General features: G+C 41.8%; 1 protein-coding gene across 2 annotated transcripts; it reads right to left on the bottom strand.

Annotated features, from left to right (window-relative positions):
- Window positions 1–286: 286 nt before the first annotated feature.
- On the bottom strand, window positions 287–5,565 carry CTSL (cathepsin L). 2 transcript variants are annotated; one of them, XM_074532445.1, is made up of 8 exons: window positions 5,541–5,565; window positions 4,755–4,890; window positions 4,299–4,421; window positions 4,050–4,205; window positions 3,659–3,883; window positions 1,891–2,059; window positions 1,484–1,601; window positions 287–679 (listed from the first exon to the last, which is right to left on the bottom strand). In XM_074532445.1, the coding sequence occupies exons 2-8, from the start codon at window positions 4,878–4,880 to the stop codon at window positions 580–582; spliced, it is 1,017 nt and encodes a 338-aa protein (XP_074388546.1). In that variant the 5' UTR covers window positions 4,881–4,890; window positions 5,541–5,565; the 3' UTR covers window positions 287–579. The 2 variants fall into 2 exon arrangements, with proteins under 2 accessions (XP_074388546.1, XP_005489869.1); XM_005489812.4 differs by lacking the exon at window positions 5,541–5,565 and adding an exon at window positions 5,190–5,353.
- Window positions 5,566–22,084: the final 16,519 nt, after the last annotated feature.

Genomic DNA, 22,084 nt, shown 5'->3' with positions numbered 1-22,084 from the left:
TGAAGATCACCTGCTGCATACAGAAGATGACAAGACTGAAGATCTTTGCTATGAGACACTAGGAACCAGGGATATTTTTCCACTTCTCATTTTAAATAAATCTGTGTCATGAATTCTACATTCTTTTTTGTAACAGCTACTAGCCATTCCCAGACAGGGCTGCATTTTACGGACCAATGGAGAGAGAAGTACACACATACAGACTCTACCTAAGAGTACGACTTAGGATGCCTATTTGACAAAAGTCCCAAGTAGAAAAGAAGACCAAAATGCCAAGTCATATGTATGTAGTGGAATTAAAGTATTTATTTAAAAAGTAAACCTTTGGACACACTGCAATTAAAAAAAAAGGGAAAATATGAAGAATCTATTGGATTAAGCAGTCAAAAGCTAGCAATATTACAAGCTGTTTACATACCAACATTTACATTAATTTAAACAAGTGGCATGTCACCAACACGTAAAATAGAGTTTTAAAAATCAAGTTGAGTTTTGAAAGACACAAGGCTACCACATGCGAACATGGGTTTGGTCATTCAGTTTAAATCCCCTCTTGTACTGAAATGTTCAGTCTTCAAATTATACTAGTGGATAGCTAGCAGCTGTTGCTATTCCACAGTGGTTCTTCCTGTCCTTGGCCATGTAGATGTATCCTTTGTCACCCCACTTCTCACCCCAGCTGAAAACAAAAGCAAAGGGCTTGTTTATACATTCAGAAGTTACTTATTTACTGCCTTTCTCTCTAAGTGTTTAAAACTGAAAACTGCTACCTTCCACATTGCGGAGAAAGTCCAAGATAGCTGCAGCCAAAAACTTAAAGTGTTTTGCAACAATTAAAATCATCCCAGGAGGCATCCTGAGTCCACAGACATGAAGAATGTAGTCATTCTCTCACGAGGTAGTCACACTGATGTGCAAACCTTGACTACAGGTGCCTGAAGCTCAGACACTGCTCCCAGGCAATTTAAGGGAAGTCAAAGGCTGCAAACAGCATTTGAGGGTGGTGCCCCAGTAATGCTGAGAACATGAGACAAGCTCATGTGATGTGCCCTTCAGCATTAATTTATTTTCCCTCCAACCTAGGAGGTAATGTCATTTTTAAAGTTCAAGTATCATCCTATTTCACAGAAGTGAGTAGCACTCCGCTTCCATAAAAAAAAAAAAATCCATGACACCCCCACAAGCAGGCTTCTTCCTGCTCCCCCCCTCTGCTCCACTGCTTTATTATCTACTAGGTTCACAGGCTGTTTCAGCACTGAGCTCCCTTAAATTAACTGAACAAGCAGAATAAGATGGCTGCTTTGGGCTTTATTAGGCTGCCAGCAGCAGGAGATTGTTTTTAGATTGTATGGTATGACAAATGGTAAAATCAATCTCCAGATTTCCCACATACAGATTTTAATTACTGTTGTGTCTCCACTTCTCCCCTTACAAGTGACAAACTTCCTTTTATTCTCCCCCAGACACATGACACAGATCTTACCTGTTCTTAACAATCCAGTATTTCTTCCCATCTACATCTTCCCCCTCAAAGCCATAACCCACAACCAGAACACCATGGTCCAAGTCTTCACTGCTGCAGTCTGGTTCATAGTAGATACCTGCAAAGTATTCACTCATGAGCAAAATTATCTGTACAAAGCACTTATCCCTCACAAGAAGCTTTGTGTGTTTTGACTCCAACATTGCACAGCTCCTTGAAACTGAGGGACGAGTAGACACATATACAAGAGAAATACATGTGGGAAAAAACATGACCTAGAATTAAAATGACTTCCGAATTATCATACCTGGCTTTTCTTTCGTCTATTTAACTGCAGGGTAATGAATACTGAGTAATTAAAAAAAACCCAGTTATGTGGATAAATGTAATTAATTACAAATCCCCACCTGATTGATAGAACTGAAATGAAGAATGGCCTGCATCAATAGCCACAGACACTGGACCCACAGCTGCAACTGCTTTCATGAGAGCTCTTTCGTGTCCTTGAGGGATGTCAACAAAGCCAGTGTCATTAGCAGCATTGTATTCTGCCTTGTAGCGACAGTCTTCATCATCCTAAGTAGAGAAAGCTGTAGTTATTACACAGGTTTCCATTTAACACAGAGGCGAGCACAGAACTACCATACACTGTGTGACTTTGCTGCTTTGAGAGCATGGGACTGAAGAGGATCCAATTACCTAAGCAGGACTTTGCAAGGATTACAGGGAATACAGAAGAACTGCTTCTGAGCTTCGCAAAAGTACAGAAAAGTAAATTACATGGGGGCCCAAAAAGTCCCCACCAACTTGACGAGAGTTGCAGAGGGCCATCACATTCTGGAACACTGCCCTCCTTGGCTGGCAGGACAAGTATCTTTACAGGAAGGAAAGAAGCCCAGAATGCCTTAATGGGCAATGGAAGAAAGCCAAGTATTCATTAATTACAAAGCAATCCAGAAACTGCTCATTGAGCAAGCACTTCAAATCCACAATTTTAACATGTCATAGTTCAAAAAGCTGTACAGAATGATTTGAAAGCTAGGAATTTGTGTTACATGACCTTACATACAACAGTTGGGGGTGGTATTTGAGGTATTTCTAGTAGAGTGCTGGTTTTGGTTTTATTAGGTGGGGGGGTTTTTTTGTTTGTTTGTTTTTGTTTGGTTTTTTTCTTTGATTTTTAAAGTGAAGCCTGAACTGCTGATGTCATGTACATTTACAGCAGGAGAAAGGTGAGGCCTAGTTTGGAAGTCAGGTCATGTGAAACTGAAACAGATTTAAGCAAGCATATCCTTGCCTTACCTGCACTGTAGGTTAGTACCAAAATTGTTTCTCCAACTAAAGGAACACAGACTATAGCTCAGTTGCTTACTTTCCATACTCAGCAAGTTAGGCACTTCCTATAATCAACTGATCTCTACAACAGCCAAGATTAGAAAGAGTTGAGATGACAGGGACACAGGTGAACAGGAACTCAGATCCCATGTTGTTACCGCAAACAGTATTTCTATTGCCCAGATAACACAAAACAAGCTGAAAGAAAAGATCCTCTATAGGGAGCAGAATTCTTAAAAAGGTGAAAATCACAAACTACTGGCTCTCAAGTGATACCACAACTGACTACTGCTCTTTCATCCTCTTGTATCTGTTTAACATTACAGGGATTTTAAAAGCCCGTCCATTATCTCCATTTATGCACACTTAGTCCAGAAACAGAACTCAAGGCATTAACAACTGTTGTTAAAAATCCAATTGACACTAGCCACAATAATTAGGTGGTCTATAAGTAGCAACTCTGTAATAGGTCAGTTCTAGGAAGATGAATTGCTGTCCTACCACTAAGTAGCACTTAGTTGGCAAGGGCTGGGTTTTTGGTTTGGTGTGGCAACCAAGATAAGGGATGATAGAAGAGGAGCAACGAGGAGGAGGAACAAGAATACTTGCTCCAGTTTTTCTAACTGGTCTGTCAAGATTTTGACCTCAAAGACCAGTGCAATATGTGATTCCTACTGGGGCGAGCAGTCTTAGCAAAGACACAATAGGAATTACAGATGCACTGACCTCTACAATACATCTCTACCTAGAATTTCCTTTTAGGTATTTGAGTTTCCCAACACAACTTTTTCCACACAAAAGGCATGACACCTGCAACACAAGTTCAGCTATTCCACTTACCTTTGCAGTATATGGATAGGATTCCTCTGAATCAATGCCCCCATTATCCTGTATGTATTGGAAAGCCTGGTCCATGAGACCACCATTACAGCCTTGATTCCCCTCAGGGCGAGAGCAGTCCACCAGATTCTGTTCACTCAGTGAAACAAGTTTGCCAGTTTTTCTGAAGTGCTGCCCTTCAAGAGCTCCTGTTGTGCTGAAAGCCCAGCAAGAGCCACATTGACCCTGAAGTATAAAGTGAAATCATAAGTTACAAACGCAGACAGTTACAAAATGGTGCTCAATTTAGTAAGCTTGTACCAGACACCATCAAACAGGTACAGTGTTTTTCTCCTATGAAAGTGCATGTAGCATTGAGGAAACTGGTTAGAAATTCACCATAAGATAGTACCTGGTCTTTAACTGGAGTTACATATCCCTTCTCTCGCCAATCTACTGATCGTGGTGCTTCCAGGAAGTTGGGTTCGAGAAACTGGGATCCTCTGTATTTTCTTTCTGACTTCTTGTGTACATAACCATTCATGAGCTGTCTGAACTCCTCAGTTGTCTGAAAAAAACTCAATATATGCAGTTACTATCTGCTGCTGTACCTATTACACACCATTACTAAGACCCGTACATTACATATCTCTATACATACCATGTCGCCAAACTGATTCATTCCCAACTTGTAGCTGTGTTTTCCTAATGCATGATCCAGATTATGGATTTCAATCATTTTTAGATTCTTCTCCCACACCACTCTCCTCCAGCCTTCCTCTCTCTAAGGGGACAAAAAGCAGCGTAATTCAAGAAGACATTTCAAAACAAGTTTGCTTGCACAACCAGCTTTCTAAGGCTCATAATACCGGGCAAATGTACACTACTCGAATGGGAAGCGCGAACGGTGTTAAGCGGTGATCTTTTTGCCGTCCTCATAAGAAAAACAACGAGTGCAGCTGAGTCAATACACAAACACAGGAAAGGAACCTGGGAAAACAGGGATTATGCTTCCCAAGCCCTGCCCACAGCCGGCGTTGTAACAAAGCAGCCATGACTCAGCTGGTGGGGCCCAGCTCCGTGCGCTCGGCGCTCGCCCAGCTCGCCGGGGGCTCACCTCATGATAGTCCTTCTTGTGCCACGACTTCCACAGCTGCCAGTGGTCGTCCAGCTCAGGGTCCAGCCTCGGCGCGCCGAGAACCACGCCCAAGCAGAGGCACAGCGTGGTCAGGAACGGGTTCATGCTGGCCGATCTGCCAAGGACGGAGGAAAGCGGTCAGGCAGGGCGCTCTGAGCGCGGAGGATGCCAGACCCGAGGCGGCCCGCGCGTCCTCCGCCAGCGATGGGCCGGAGCCGAGCACGCCGCGCTGCCCGCCCCGCCTGTAAACAAGCCCGGGCGGCGGGGCCGGGACGCGGAGTGCGCAGTCGGCAGCCTCCCGAGGAAGCGGCTGGAATGGAGGCTTCTTCCCGGCAGGAACCGCCCCGCTGCAAGACAGGGACGCCATCGAGACCGGCCCTCTCCACGCAGCCCCATCCCGCATCCCATGCTCACCAGGATCGAGGGTCTCCGCTACTCTCCCAGAGCCTCTGCCCGGCAACACTCGGATCCGCGGCCCTCTTATCCCGGCCGCGGCCTTGCCCGCCCCGCCGCGCCCATTGGCGGCCGGGCCGGGCCGGGCCGCGCCTCCCGCCGGGGCGGGGCGGGGCGGGTCTGCCGAGGCTGTCCCGCATCACCCCCGGGACGGGGCCGGGAACGCCCGGGGCCATGCGGGGCCCCCCTGGGGGCCCTCCCTAGCGCCGGAGCCGCTAGGTTGGGCAATGTTTGTCCAGGTATTTACTCCGAGCGCTGTCGGGCCGGAGATAGTGGCAGCAGACTGGTGGAATTTAACCCGGAGTGCCTTACCGTGGGCAGCTGGCAGAACGAAGGGAAAATTAAGACTGGAGGCAAAGAGACATGCATGGCGGGTGTGGGCAGCCCCGGCGCCGTCCGTGCGCTCCGGTGCGGGCTCCTGCCCGGTCAGGCTGCTGCGGCGCTGCCGTGCTGCCCCGGCGGGCTCTGGCCCTGGGTGTCCCCGCAGCCCCAGCCCGCTCCTCCCGGCGGGGACAGCTGCTGCCTCTGCACATCTGCCACAGGTTCTGTAGAACACAGCCGGCAGGGACATGGCCATGAGGCTGGCACCAGGCAAAGTATCCCCCCGCACTGGGTGCAGCAGCATGGCGGTGACGCTGCTGCCAGAAACATTTCCAGGAAAATTCTTTTATTCCCCCATGTTTTAGTATCTGAAAATTGCTTCATTGGGTATTTCGGTTTTGGTTTTTGTTGTTTGTTTTGCTTTTTTATTTGTTCTGCTTCTGGACTGAAGTTCGGTAAAAGGTGTTTTAACAGCAGTGGTGGCTAGTGTTTATGTGCATAACATCCAATAATACCTACTGAAAACACTGTGACATCAAGAGTTGATGCACAGATGAGATACTAGTGGGATGGACTTGGTGTTCATGTAAGCAGCCGTAGACAAACTTTGATTTTTAACAGGGAACTTGTCTACAGCAGTAGAATAAGTAGAGATTGTGTGAGGTTCACCCTTAAACCCTTGTAGAGGCAGCATTGCTGATGCCTTTAGCTTATAAACTTCAGAACATATAGTTAGTGTAAAAATCAGGGTTTGCAGACTGTTACGCAACAGTGAAAAGGAAGAAATCATGATACATACTTCTCACTTTCTTGATGTCTTAAGACACACAGTGTATTGCTAAAACAAGCAATGCATGTTTCTTTACCCAGATAATCTCAGGAGCATTCTTTGGCCTAAGTAAACTGGACAGACCGAAATACATACAGATATACTGAAGGAGTTGTCTTTTGGAAGTACTTGTGCAAGTCCTCTGTGCATTTGTATCTTTCCACCATAAAACTTTTCACTTCATAATCAATTCACATTTAAATACCTCAGGACAGTTAGATATATCATCTAGTTCAGTTAACTTATAATAAGGGATTTTTTTTTTCTTGAGTTTTGGGGGTTTTTGAGATGTGTGGCGTTTGAAAATATTTTACTTAACAGCTTTTTGCTGATATTTTTTTGGGGCAATTGGATTTCTCAGTCCTGTTTAAGTTACCTTTGTTTATGCAATTGTATCTAGTATTGCCTGAGCATTGAAAGACTGCAAGTACATTATCAATGAACTATGGACAAGAAGTTTTTTTTCTTAAAGGATGAGATGTTTAGCTGGTCTGTCAGGAGGTAATGTCTAAATTACAGAAGGTCTTGCACCATAAGTCACATGTCTGCTGTTCCGTAATGTGCCCTGAGATGCACGAAGACAAACTGATGCCTTTCTAGATGATATGAGGTCTTGTCTCTTTGGGGAAGTTACCGTGCCGTCAGTTAACATATCTTACCACTGTGCTATTCTCTCCTCCTGAACACTCTTGGTGCACGTACACACGTACACGCACACACACAGGAGTCAAATACTATTTTAATATGAAGATAAATTCACCCTACCAGTTTATTTACTGTACATAGGGAAATCTTAGCTGAGAATTTGTTGAAGTCCTTGAAGGAGACAGGAATACTTTCACCTTCAGCATGTTGACTTAGGCTTGTACCGAGTCATAAGTGTTGTGCGGATATATCAGTTCCCTAGATATTTTGCTAAGGACATTTGAGAGCCCAGGTGAAAAAATGTGAGCATATGTAAGGGAAGTCAGCCCAGCAACCACCATGGTCAGAGTTTGGTCATCACAAGAGTGGCCATTTAGAAACCTGTGATAGGAAGTTGAATTAGGACCACCTCCAACTCCTGGATGCACATTTCCTCTCTGAGAATTTTGTTATAATGCATCAACATGAATGCTGACAGTCATGTTGCAGCAGCTGTTCATTATTTCAGGCAAGGTAAAAACATTGTGTTACACAGCTACTAGGCATCCCTCTGTTACTGTCCCTGCTGCTCCTGCCTGTGCACCACGATGTGTTCACAAGCCAAACTGTAAGCCCAGGGTGGTGATGGTCTGCTGAAGTGAACAGAGGGCCAGTGGCAGCAGTTACAGGTAATAACTGGGCAGATACTGATAGAAGTAATTTTCCATCTAACTGGCAGCCATTTGACAGTATGCTGCAGTCACACCAGCTGTAGCAGCCTTTGCTATATTGTAAATCTCTGTGCGGGACTGAGCAATGCACTCCTTCTATGTTAGCAGAGAGAAGGGGTGAAGTCAAGAGCTCCTTCAGTTCCTCTGCTTAAAAGCTCAGCTGAAGCCTTCCAGTCCAGAGGAGATGTAGCTACCTATGCTAATCGCAGTAGTCAGTGATGTGTCTGCAGTAATCCAAAGATCAAAACTTGGAAGGAAGACATTTGTCCATTACTTTAAATCTCTCAATTTCAGAGGATAACTTTCCAAGTTGTTTTTTTTAAAAACCCCAGCTTTTGAGGAACTCTACATATGCACAACTCCAGGTATTTTGCCAAAGGCATACCACTCTTCTAAGAGGCAGGAACAACACCTTTTAATAACTAGTCATGTCACCATTGCAAAAGCCAAAAAGTTTGCCAACTCCACTGCAGCTATCAAGCCCTACAAGTTACCAGATAACAGAGTCTATATGTTTCTAAATAGTGCCAAGAACTTGCATAGCCGTTGTTGTCCCTGAAGCTGAAGGAGTCAGTTCAGCATTGAATCTTCAGGGACAGATCTAATGAACATGAGATGTACTTCTGCTGTTTCAAAGTGTGTAGCACAATGCTCTCTCCCCCTTTGCAACCAATCTACTTATTTGAATCCAGGACTTTAGAAACTTTTTTGGTACTTTAAAATCCTTGCCTTCATTCTCCTGGTACAAATACACAGAGGAAGGGACCAATCTGCATCTGCCAGAAGACAACCCAGCAATCAGAAAAGCTAAGCTCCTTTGTAATGGCAATTGACTTGCCAAGCTACTGGAGGCTGGCATTATGTGAAAACCATCTGAGCAATGTAAGCAGAATAAGGTATGTCACACTCAACTGTGACAAGACTGTGTGAACAAGCAGCTCCCCTAGACCAGCAATCTCAAGATAACTCATGACCTTTACTGAAGTAAAAACAAGTGGCTTGTTTGCATTCTATTTTATCTGAATAGCAAAGGTAGGATATTTATTTTATTTAGTCAAAATGCTGGAGATCTCAATTACTATTGAGACTAAATTCAGGATTTTTGTTCCTGAAATAAAAATATTGAACTGGCTTGCTTAAAAAGCTATGCATGTGTACATGTTTGTTCATACAAATATTAAAGTCCTCTAGCTTACAATTTAGTTTCTGTCATTTCACCATACTACACTATGGCTTAAGAATAGATTTCTACGGGAGCATGGTCTCAGTCAAGATGTATTTCAGTGTTTTATAGTCTAAAATGCAAATTACTTTATTTCATAGCAGGCTTTTACTGACCAGCTTCCATTAGATGCTACCAAGACAAAACAAAACAAAACAACAAACAAACAAAAAAGAAAATAAAAACAAATTTAAAAATTCATATGTACTTCTGTTTAGACAAAAATTGATCCAGTTTAGAAAATCAGTTGCATTGCAGAGAACACTGTGCTGATTTTACATCCCAGAGTTTGATTTGTGTGTAAGAAATGCCAGTCATATTTGTCTTCAGGAAAATGAAACTTTAAAAAATACAGGGCAACTTTCTTTTCCAAAAAATAATAATGATTTTCTTCTGCCTTATAGTAACTGTTCTTCTTGCAGGAAAAAAAGCATTGTAAGCTTCCAAAATCAGAGTGATTGCTTCAGAAAGGTGGGAGGATGTGAGAAAACAGTTTCAGGAGGGATATCCCTATGTCCTTGCTTTAATAGTTACTATTAGTGGTACATTCAGAAAAGTTTTAGGAACTGCAGATATTTTTTACCTTGAGCATGCCTGGGAAAAAGGCTACCAAATAAACATGGATGTTTCTCCTCTTCTGTGCAATTCCATGAAAATAACCAACTTTCTCCTCAAGCCTAGACATTCCTCACCACAGATCTGAGGTGGCTCCTGAGTTTGTAATGTCCCTCTGGGATTAACAACATTCGTTCATAAGTAGCCTCTTAAGAATCTTTGTTTTGGGTTCTCCCTAGTAAAATATAAGATTCAAACTGCTTCAGCTGGAGCATAATGAGGTTGGTTGCATCATTATTAAGTTAGAAAAGAAGGGGCATTTGCTTCAAGGGAACCCAGATAGAGTTCCGTGAGTGTTTTGAAGACCTGGGAGATGGCTGAGGAACAGTGACACAATCCTTCTGAACTTCTTTGTTTCCCGTGGTCTTGTGATCTGTCAGAATCACCATTTCCTCACTCAAGTGCTAGATAAGAAGCCACATTCCAGCTTCTCTGCTGGCCCACAAGACCGAGACGACTTCGTTTGCATCTCAATGTCTCACCCAGTCACGGGAGTTGGGAAATGATGCAAGGGATTGCTTGCCTTGCAAGAAAGACCGGGTGGGGGTCCTCCATTACTTCAGGGTTAGGGTTTCTCATAAGCAATAATCTGTTTCTGTAAAGTTTTTTGATGAAGGTATTTTTTGTGTGGGGGGGGAGGGAAGGAGCTCTTTTGTTCTCCTTTTTCTTTTACCTTTTTTTTTAATAGAGGTTAAATACTGAGTTTGAAGTCAGTTTTGAAGCTTTGACCATTGTGTAACTCACATTCTAAACTTTGATTGATTCCTGATTCATTACTCAGTGTCTCTTCCTGATTTCTGGCAGGTGGTAATTTCTGTGTTTTGTGTTCTGTGTTTTGTGAGATTTGAAAGCTAACTGGGGGGAAATAGTGGGAGTATGCAAGGAAATATGGTCATGAATTATTGATACAGAAGTTTACAAATATAGAATAATTTTCACATTGTATTGATGTTTGTCCAAAATTTAAAGTAAATGGTGTTTTTTCCTCCTTACTAAGAAGGATATTTTTAAACATTTCTCGAAAGTATTCACCACTTCCTGACTCTCTTAATTTAAAATTTTATTCTAACAATTTGGAAGTTGTAAATCCAGTCAGTATTGTAAGATTCTTCTGATCAAGATCAATTTTTTACTGCTCATCAGTACTCTACAGATCACAGTGAAAGCATTTTAACAGATTTCAAAGAAGGTGTGGGTAGGATTTCACATACTATTTAATATTTGAAATCACATTTTGTTTTGGTTTAATGATCCAACATTTCTATTTTGAGATGGAAACAGTAATAAAGTTCAGAGAAGTACAAATCTTTCAGTGTTTGATTGTGATGTTTGTGCTTCTGCAAACCATTGTAAACAGTTGCACAGCATGAAAGACAAATCTGTCTCCTAGAGCTGTAGTGTCTAAAGTACAAGCTGACATGCTGGAAAGTATTTCCCATGATAAGGTTAGAGACTGTGAGTGAGGTGAGGAATTGTTTTTAAGCTTAAAAGTTACAGGCTGCGCTTCATTAACAGATCATGTGAGAGAAGGTTAAATAAAAGCTGCTTGCAGAAGAGGAGAGAGGCTATTGAAACAATTGAATACGGGTCTAAAGTTTGTTTTCCTGAAAATCAGGTAAGAGCAAAATGACTGCATGTGCTTTTGTGGTAAGAGCAGTGGTGACTCACACCTGCCTTTATTTCTCTTTACAAACAGAAAGACTGAGGAAAGGAGAAGTAGTAATGTGCAGCTGTGGCCACTGAAATCAAATTAATGACTATGAACAAATCACTATAGGCTCTTCAATACCACGATTAGCAATGGTAAATTGTAATGCATCACATCTCTTCTCCTATTTCTGCCAGTCATGATCAGTGCCAGGGTTGTTTGAGGAATACATGTGATATAAATGAGTGAAATATGCATTGGCTTGTCAGTCTCAGAAATTCAATTGAAGCATTGTAAGCCCATTGATCCTCAGGATGCTGGCAATTGCTGCCAAAATTACATTATAATTTCAAATATTTTAATAACTTCTTAATCACTGTGGCAGAGACACTACACCAGGTCTTTTGTAGAACTTTTATGGCCACCAAGGACTTTCTTGATTTGAGTCTTTGCACTATCAGTAGAGCAGAATTTCTTTTGATCTCTCCTTTGGTCAGCCTTAGCCCGTGATGCATCCTAAATATATTCCACAAGCTTCAGGACAGCACAGCAGAAGGCAAATGACTTCTGCACTGGTTGTTCATTTGCCACTGAAAGTGAGTGTGTGCAAGAGGACATTCATCTGGATACGAGGTGAAGCTGATTTAGTTAGTGGCCAGCATGAAACAAGATACTTTCAGAGACTCTCACATCACAGCAGTGTCTGGATGGCTCCATGACAAGGCCATATATAGTGCAGCAGCTGCAGAGCTGAAGGTTGAACGCTGCTTCTCAAACTTGTCTCATGAGCAGCTATATATAAGCTTATGCAATTTCCTCTTGCTCCATAGGGAAACATCCATAGGGATTTTGCTAGACCTTGCCCTTGGGCTTGCAGAAGAGCACAATGAGTGACTGACAGAGTATTCATAGAATCGCTTCTCATCCTTGTCACCAGAGTCTTCCTCTGCTCTTATAGCAGTCCATTGTGTGGTGGGTGTGCATTACCAGAAAAGTGGGCTGACCTGGAGTGGTCGTGATGGTGCCTACAGTAGCTTACAGCTGTGCTGGACTGTCTAATATTGGGGTCTGCTCAAGCCAAGCCTCACTATTCACATTACAGTGTATTCTACCTGCAGATTCCTGCCTCCCTAAGCTCTATTGCTCAGACTTGGATATTAGCTAAGTAAGCTGTTTTACACACTGACCTGCAAACAACTCATTACTGACCATATCCATGGTCTAATGTGAAAAATTTGGCCTTTGCTCATGGCTGGAAAGGTGATGATGAAACCCCTTTGTTCAGAGGCTGTCCCAGTGCTGTGTACCTGGGTTGCCTTCTGCTCTCCGGCCCCCTGAGATAGTGGTCCCAAGCTCTCCCATTAGCATGAAGGGCAGACACTTGAGCACACACTGCAATCCGCCTGTTTCCTCTCTCCCAGCTGACTTTTTTTAAGGATTTTATTTTTGGCTAAACAGGTAACTGCTCAAAACAGGGGCTGTGTTTAGGGGTTTTTCCAGTCTGCTCCAGCTACCATGTCTGTTAACAAAAGCTTTCCTTGGTGCAGGTTTCAGTGCAAATTTTCAGAGGCCCTCAGTCCTGACACTTGGATCTGGAACTAGGTACATTCACAAGCTGTCTGCAAAAGGTTAATCCCCAAATACTATGATAAAGAGAGACATAGAGGAAGGAAGGGTGAAAGACAGTGAAGAACTATACAAAAGAATCAACACAGTAGCAGTCTAGAGTTTACCTAAAACACCCTTAATTTTGTGACCATTTTGATTATATGTACAATGGCATATAAAAAAAAATTTTAATTTTTTTCCCCCCCTAGCAAATAAGCTTGAATTGTGCACTTTTTTTTCACACAGTATTACTACATTAGCGCAGCTGGGCATCCCCTCTAAATAGTCTTACATAACAAGGCAAGGACACCCACTCCATACTGGCACAGCTATCTTCTTCCTGGATTTCATGAAAAAATGTATCCAGAACTCATATTTGAGATCACATATTATGTCATCTGTTTTTCAATAGACTGAGTTTGTACTATCCTAAACCATTCATGGATTGTAAATTAAATTTCCTAGAAAGAAGGGTTAGTTATTAGTGGAAAAATATACTTCAGTGATGTTCTGTATTTAGTGTACTATAATAGTTTCAATTAAAATTCTCCATCATAAATGTAGCATAAAAATGTCTCCCCTTGAAGCAGTATTTAAAACTAAAACAACACCATTCTGTAATCATATGCTGGATGAGACTCAGTTGAGTTGTCTAGTAAGATTTCTAATACCATATAGAAAGCTATTTTCTCTTCTTCTTTACTTCTCACTGAAAAAAAAGCCAAGCAGAAGTGGCAAAGTCCAGCTGGGACAAGCCTATACTTCTTCCTGTGTTTGGCCACATTTAAGAACTACATTGTCTGCTGCCCAGTATGCAAGTCTTCAGTTGCCTTGTTTGTCTGAAGGGGACTGGAGACATTAAATCAGAGTCATCAAAAAAAGTCTTTCAGAGAAGTATAAATCTTTCAATGTTTGATTATGATGTTTGTGCTTCTGCAACCATTGTAAATAGTTTAGAAAATTTTGACTCAGACAACTGTCTGGCTTTTCTTGTTAGCTTTCAAACTGGAATTGATATGAACATATTTTTAAATGATACCAGAATGTCTAGCATGGATATGTCTGCGTGTTTTAGCTCTGGCTGTAACATGCCCTTTTCACCTGGACTCAAGGAGAATTTTGTGCCTGTCTGATGATCCTGTATGAACCCAGTGCCACTGAGGTTGTTTGCTCCTCCTGCGGTAACCTCAGTGAGGCAGAAGTCCATCTCCTCAGCCCTGAGCCCCTCTGCCGCCAGTGGTCTTTCTCCTGATCTTCCCTCAGATGACTGAGGTTGTATGCTGACAGCTCCTGATGCAGAGTGAAAATGAAGACAAAGGACAGAGTTGCTAGAAGTGACTGATAGTTGGCTTAAGCAGAATATGTGTGATTTTCTAATATTTCCCCTGACTTTTCCGCCCATCAATTCAGCTCATAGTCCTTTTTAGAGCTCTTTTATGCCTCAAATTCTTCAAAATAAAAATAGCAAAAATAAGCTCTTCCTCCCCCCTGTCCCCAAGCTTTATCACCAAGACCATTCACTCTGTCGAATTTGATTTCATTAAGTGTTAGCCTTACCTTATCACTATCCTTTGAGAAAAGCAGAGGTCAGCAGCCACCCTAGATATTGTGTTAATGCACATTGTGTGTTTTTGGCTAGATCTTGACTGAAGATAATCAAAACAAAGTAAAAAAGAGATGAAAAAAACACCTCACTGTAGTGGTATCACTACTAAAGGCAATATTTTGCATTGATTAAATTTCTCTTCCACGAACATTAACTAAAAATACTTTGTTAACCAAGACCTGTGAGGGAGTAGGGGATCAAGCCTGAAAATAATTCAGGACTAGTGTCTCTATAAGACCTCCACACAGCTGTCAGAACTTGTTTCTACATATTTTGCTAGGTAGAGCCTGCTTGCAGAAACAAATTTTCTGGGCTGACAAATCAGCGTATGTGTTGCTGCAGTACTGCCCAAACTTTAGTGGAAGAAGATGAAAGCCAAAATTTGATTTTCATTTTTTTAAAGGTGAATTGCTAGTATGTTTAACAAGGGCTTGAAGCATTTTTTATGCAAAACACTGAAAAGAAAATAAAAAATTCATCTGCAGCATTTGTATTTCGGTTCAGTTCAGATGTAGTTCCACATCCTAAATTCACTACAGACATGGCCCAGTGAGGTCTTGGCTGCCCTTTTGATGTTCTCTTCCTCAAGCAGAGTAATCCAAGAGTATACTGTTCTCACATACTTGAGCAAAGGTACAGTGACAGCTAGCGAATGTACCAAAGGTGCATTCTCAGCTGTAGCGTGCAGTGAGTTTTTTTAATAATACTGCAGATACTAGGGCTGTGGGTGGCTCTTTATGAACGCTAAGCAAGGGAGATATAAAGGAACAGTTTTATCCTCAGGTCCCTGGACAACCTTATCCTTACATTCAGTTATGTACTTGCAATTGTGTATGTGCATAATTCACTTGCTTGTTGTCTATTTTCTCTGTATTTCCATTTTGTTCTTCTCTCCTGTTGGTTCTGGGAACCACAGGGTTACCTCACATTTCTCAAACAATCTTCCTAGTCAAGAAAATCTGCAAGTTTCACATGAATCGTAGTGAAGCACACAGTGCCTTACCATGCATCCTAACATAGGCTGAGCTGAAAGTGTGTGAGTAAGAGTTTGAGTAAGAGTTTTGTTAGGTAGGCAGTGCAGAATAAATGGTGAGATTCACACTTGTCCTGCTTCCATTCCCGTAGTCGGGCCATCAGTACCTTGTGCTTGTTTTTCCCATAGAGAATGTAAGACCAAGGTCACCTATCATCCATGTGTCCATTTCCCTGCTGTATCTTTGGACGATATCTGGTATCTTGTGATTAGCCATCAGGAGTCAGGTGTGAAAGGGAGAAACCTCCAACTTGCCTGGAAGGCAGCTTTTTGATAGGAGAGAAGAAACCAAACCAGAGCCTCTGCTGGGGGAAAGCCAGGGAGACCACAGCTGCCACAAACCAGTGCTTGGCAGCTGCACTGCAGTGTTCCTGATCTGAGCATCTATAGCTCCAATCTGGCACAGCTTGCTCAGTGAGGATGGGAAGAGATACAGAGAGAAAAGAATGAATAGGAGACAAAAGTGAGTCCCAACATGAAGAAAATGAATTGGTTCTGCCCCTACACTACTTTTTCTGCCATCCATGTTGACCTCTATCTCCACAGCTGCTCTCTCATTTACTTGCAAAAGATCCCACAGATACCTCTGTGTTATTACTGAAGTCTGATGGATTCTTGGAATTGATGAACTGTAGCTAAGAAGAACAATATGTAAAGAAACTGAAATAAGTTGAAGTAAATGGGCAGTGCAATATCCTTGCTCCTGCAGAGCTCAAGATTTCGCACTGCAAGCAGGCAGAGAAAGACAAAGAAGGAGGCAAAGGCAGGATGAGTTTTGCTTTTCTCTTTGGCTGTTTCTGATTAGGTAAAATCTGGGGTAAGTGAAATTACTAAAGATTGAGCATTCTGGGACTGCCAGGTGTGATGTGACAATGTGCTTCTCATCAGTAGCAGAAACTGACAATGACAATAAACAAATAGATTTCCTAAGAAAGCATCTTAGAAAAGCATTTAAGATTAAAGAATCATCACTAAAGGTCAATATATTGCCTGAGTATGCAATTAGTATTATTATTGTGTATTGAAGTGTATTATTCAGTACACTTTTAAGAGATAGAAACTTTCCCATTTCTATGGATGGCATTTCTACAACACTTGGCAGGAACCCCCAGTCATTTTCTGAAGACACTGAAAAACCATGCCTTGTATTATTATCCACAGAAGTGATCTCATATAATTCTGTCAATTCACAATTTATTCACATGAATAAATACACACACACACATGTACATACAGACACACACACTTTTGAATGTTTGCAGGACTAAGCCCTAAATACCTAAGCGCTCTGCTTCAGTGGGATGGAAGAATTATTTTCCTGCTCGGGGAATAGCTGATAACACTAAGTATTTTATGCTCTTGTAATATGCTGTATCATTTTTTTTCCCCAGCACTGTACTAAATTTCAGGAAGACTAAACTAAAAAACTAATTATAGGGCACATATATGCAGTCTACTAAATAAAGTGTCTTTTGAAGAATGTATAATTTAAGACAGTATTTCTCAGAAGACTAAATGGAGAGTAAGCTGACATTTTTTGACACCTGACTTGAGAAATTAAGAAATTTCAAAGAGTTGTGTAAAGCAAATTGTATACTACGGAGGCCAAGTGGAACTGTTAAGAAATTTTCTTCCTGTCCCAAAGCTACTGTGAAGACCACACAGCAACACAGCAGCTTTTCCCAGGGTTACTTTCTGCAATGAAGTGTACGAGGATCTCTAGTGTTTTGTTTCAACCTGTACAAGTGTTACAGCAATATTTCATATATATATATATGTGTGTGTGTGTGTGTGTGTATGTATGTATGTGTGTATCTCCAGTGTCCAAAAGATCCAAACTGAGGGCTTAAATTAGCATCACAAGCTGAACATTTTCTTCAGGCAAGAGCTGATGAAGCTATGCCACTCACAGATGAGATTAGCAGTCACATTACTTGTACATGGAAACTGGCAGGGTTAGGGCAGAAGATCAAAGCTGCTGCTTTACATAGACCCTCTTATGGCTTTTTTTTTTTTTTTTCACTTGTCTTTGAGCCTTGCTTTAGGCTTTCCTGTCTTACTGTCTCTGTTAAGTTTTCTTTTGTCGCTGGAATAATTTGATTTCTTTGGAGGTTCCTTAGACTGGAATAGATGTGTTTGGTTTGTTGCCTGTCCCCCTTCTCTTTGACTCAAAAGCCATCCCCTGTGCTGTAAACATCCCTGCAAATCTTACCTTTCCTTCTTCTCATGTTGTTGCCCAGCTCTCTGTCTGCATGGAGGAGGTAACTGAAAGCACTCAGCAGAAGATGGAGTGGAGAGCAGTGTCCTCTATAGTGTGTTCTTTGGCACGGAGCCTGGTCACAGGGGTACATCCACACACCACTATCAGGGGCAGATAGGGTTCCGAGAGTGCTTGGTCAAGAAAGGCATTATGCTTCCCTTCGAGAAACAACTCTCAGACTCTTCTTGCTGCTGCAGAAGCAGCATGTGCCTAGATGCATTCTTATCCAACCAAGCCTTCACAGAGATGTTTAAAACTGCGCAGCAGGAGCCCTGCTAGCACAGTAACTTTAAATGCATGTGCCCACACATGACTTATTTGGCTAGCAGCTATGGCAAATGAAACTAGTTTTGCCAGTAGCTTGGGTCGACATAGTCTTTCTCCCATTAAATAGGTCACAATGTTGTTTTTTGATTTGTGCTCTTGTTTACCGGATTCTTACTGTGGCTGACAGCCTGAAGGCACGGTGTTGCAAAGGGAGAGTGGGATGGCTGGAGGTCTGTATGTGTCCCTCTTGATGCAATGCCCTCTGTATCTCCCCAGAATCCCCTGTACAGACAGACAAGAGGTGAGAGAGGGGAGGAGATGGGGTCAGGGCAAGCTTTGCTATGCAGTTTGAGGATTGTGCAATGCTATGTCCCCAGGCAGAGACTTAAGCCAGTGCAGCAGTGCACTCCAGGGTCTCCCTGCACCAGACACCTCCCCTTATTTTACCAGAATGCATTGCACACAGGCTGTGCAGGAAATCGGATGTAAAAGATTTGTGGTTATATTACGAAAAAAAAAAAAAAAGACTGTGTGAAATCAGCATGTTTGTTTATCTTATGGAATGGTCATATGAGAGAGCCCTCACCTTCTTTCACCGGTAAATTGTACAGATTGTGCCTCCAAGGGTGATGAGGGACAAAACCAAGACCATCTCTCTCACCTCTCAGCTGCAAGTGTGCTGTCAGGAATCAAGGAAGAATTGTAAAACAGCCAAACAAAGGAGGAATTTGGCAATGGTCATTTTGAAATAAACCTGTTTGTGACAAGCAGTGACTGTGGCAATATTTACGCTATGATTCATACCAAAGTGCAGCACCTGAAGTTCTAGTCTGGATTACTTTTAGGATAGAACCAGCAGCAAATACTATTCTAACGTTTAATAATGAGCAAGCAAGCATCAAAACTGCTCTTGGCTCTGGAACGGTATTGATTTAGAGTAGTGTAAGAGCTGGCTGGAAGCATCTGCACTGCCAGGTGCATGTTACTTGTAACTGCCTATCTCTCTGTATTCACTTGCAGTTTCTCTTCTCTTTTATGTGACAGTTGCTGTTACAAGAAACTCTTAGCTGGCATATATCACATTAGAGCCCTTTGAGGATGCTCTCAAAGTCCCTTACACTGCTTCCCACTCCTCATTGATGACAAGACTGAACCTGCATCTATGCTAAAGGGCCAGCAACAGTGCCTGTGTCTGTCAGCTGCAGGCGGCTCCTGGAAGCCTCCTTACAGAGAGATACAGGCATGTTATTCTCTCAGTGCTACTGGATAAACAAACTGCTACAGCCAGGGAGACATCAGAGATGCTTTGTATGCCTGGTTATTGATGCTGTCAAAAGGCAGTTTCTAGAAACTCAGCAAATTCCAGTGGACACCAGTGGGAGCTGCATGTTTTTACACTACAAAAACAGCTCTTCTGAGGGAATCAAAAAGTCAGGTTCCTATTTCTTTACAGAAACTCAGCTTCAGAATATGAGACTGTTCTTCCTCTCCTGCCCTAATAATATTGATAAATATTTGGTTAGAGAAAAAGCCTGTCTTACTGGCTGTCTTACTAAGGGAAAATGAGATCAGAAAAGGGGGTGCCTACAGATTACTTCCTCCAAGAAGATCTTTGCTTCCAACAAAATCTTCAACATTGGACTTCTCAGTCTAGTCCTCAAAGGTACTTAGTGGGTTTTTCCTACCTAAAGTACTGGTGCAGGGAAGTATCTTCACACAGGCTGGTTGGGTGACTCCTCTGCTTAGCATTACTTGTTCTCTTAGTTTTTTTAATTTAACTATTGAAGCTAGTTTTGAACAGTTTAAAGAAAACACCCATAAACATTTAGGCAGGAAAAAAATTATGAAAAGCCACGGTTTTTAAAACAGAAAAATGACTAATCTAGAGGCTGGAAGAACTGCTTACGTGACAAACCTACTTGCTTACATTTTGACTTCTCACCTGTCTCTAGTTTTCCACTTGAAGGAATTCTTTGTGGGAAATGCAGGCACAGAAAGCTTCCAAGGCCTTGAGCAAACAAGCTCAGAGATAGAGATGGATACAGTGTTTGACCTTAGACCTTGGAGAAGGCTTGAAGGTTTAGAATAGACTAAAATTAGAACAGAGAGATTAAATAAGAATAAAGATTTGTTGTTTAAGCAGAAATATGTTTTAAGCAAGTAGATACAGGCCTCATATAAGAGAATGACTATGCTAAGCAAAATAGTAGAATACAATTAAAGTTTAGCAATAGAACTTGTTAGAGAGTTGATCAAAAGTAGAAGATACAGCAATAAGTTTTTGTAGAGTTATATGATTGGATAGAAAAAGTAAAATGCAGCAATTAGCGATTGATTATGAAGGTGCTAGTGAGCTTGTGGACGTTTAGAATAAGAAATTTATGAAAGACATTTTAACTCGAATTATAATGGCTTCTGATACAAGGCTTCTAATGCATGGCTTCTAATGTGATTATTCCATGAGATTGATTTTGAAATAAACCATCTTTTAAATGCCTTTTCAGTTGACTCCGTCTATCTTTATCCTGAACAATTCTTGTTTCTTTTCATTTCCATTTCAGGTTTATGTCTTTTAAGTCATTGCAAATGTATTTCATATCCTCGCTAGTGTATTTTTTTAATTGCTGGAGAGGTAAAAGTTGTACCTCTGCACTTTGGAAGCGGGCTGAAAGGCTGCAGTTATCTACATCTGAAGCAATGACAGATCCTTTGCCTGTCATGAACTGGGCACCTTTTCCCCACAGCACAGCCCAGTCCTTTCTGCTTATTTATTTTGATGGGTCTGTACATTTGCTTTATACATGAGGAGGAAATAATTCACAAATTCAGATTTCCAGAGCTGTGATAAATTAATGTAAATAAAAGTAAATAAAAGACAAAACATACATGTTAATACAATTACAAATAGCTTTCTGTACTCCTTTTTATTACACATATGATTTAGAGACACAAAGACTCTGGAAGCTGTAAAAATGAATACCATCCTCCACTCACATGAAGTGTCACTTTCCCAATCTGCGTATCTTCCCCACCATGCAGAAAACATCTGAGGACAGGGAAAAATGTGAGGAGGATGCATCATTACTAGTCTTACAGACTTACTAGTCTGCAGCTGATATTGTTACACAAAAAATGCCTTCTTCCCAGCAAGCAGGGTCAAATTGTGAGAAGAGAGGCGCTGTAAGTTCTTTAGTAAGAAAACCTGGACCACTCAGAGAATAAGTTCACCCTGATCTACAGAAACAATTTAGCTGTGACACTGTCCACGTTCTGGTATCCAGCTGCAATACCTGGGAAACCCACCATCCAAAAGCAAGCCTTAATCCTTGGTATCAGGGTCCAAGCTGGCTGACCTCTGCTCTGCCTCTCAGGGTGTGGTGCCTTTCTTGGAAGGCTGGTCCTGGAGCGTGGTCCCTGCAGACACCGGGGGCCATGTGCCAGCCTCAGCATGGCAAACCTCACTGCTTTGAGGGCAGAGAGTGAACAGATTAAATGAAGACTGTTCTTCAGAAGCAGGATCACAGAATATCCCTTAAATTCATCAGGGATTTGTTTAAATACAGGAGGATGCTTTCTGAATCACTGACAGAACTAGCATGATTTGTTGGCTTATTTTTTTAAAGGATAATTGAACCCAGACCGAGTGATGTAGGCTCAGGTCTTGAAACCATCAGTGGTATTAGTTGTGCAATAAATGGAAAACTGAATCTTGCTCAACTTATAATAGTACTTTGAATTTAAAACTAAACTTGCTCATTATATTAGTTTAGGAAGCAACATTTTCAGCAGCTGCTGCCTATCGATAAAAGCATGTGTTTTTTCCCTTTTCTTTTCAGACTTAAAGGAAAATAACAAATCCAAAAGCCAATAGACTAAAAATATCTGATGGATATAATGAAAAAGATGAAGGGGACAGATGACACACAGATGAGTTTTGCTTAAGAATGTTTAATAGTGAGTAGTACCGCATTTCTTCTTCATGTTCTGTGCCTTTTCATCCACACCTCCATCTAGCCTCTCTCCTGCCAGTGCTTGTTTTGTCGCAGCCTGTAAAGTCCAGGCCATGTTAAGGCAGAGTGGCAATGGCTCACA

Source organism: Zonotrichia albicollis, chromosome Z, assembly GCF_047830755.1.
Source record: "Zonotrichia albicollis isolate bZonAlb1 chromosome Z, bZonAlb1.hap1, whole genome shotgun sequence".
NCBI classification, from domain to species: Eukaryota; Metazoa; Chordata; class Aves; order Passeriformes; family Passerellidae; genus Zonotrichia; species Zonotrichia albicollis.
The sequence above is the reverse complement of the archived record's forward strand: the minus strand, read 5'-3'. Positions and strand labels throughout refer to the sequence as shown.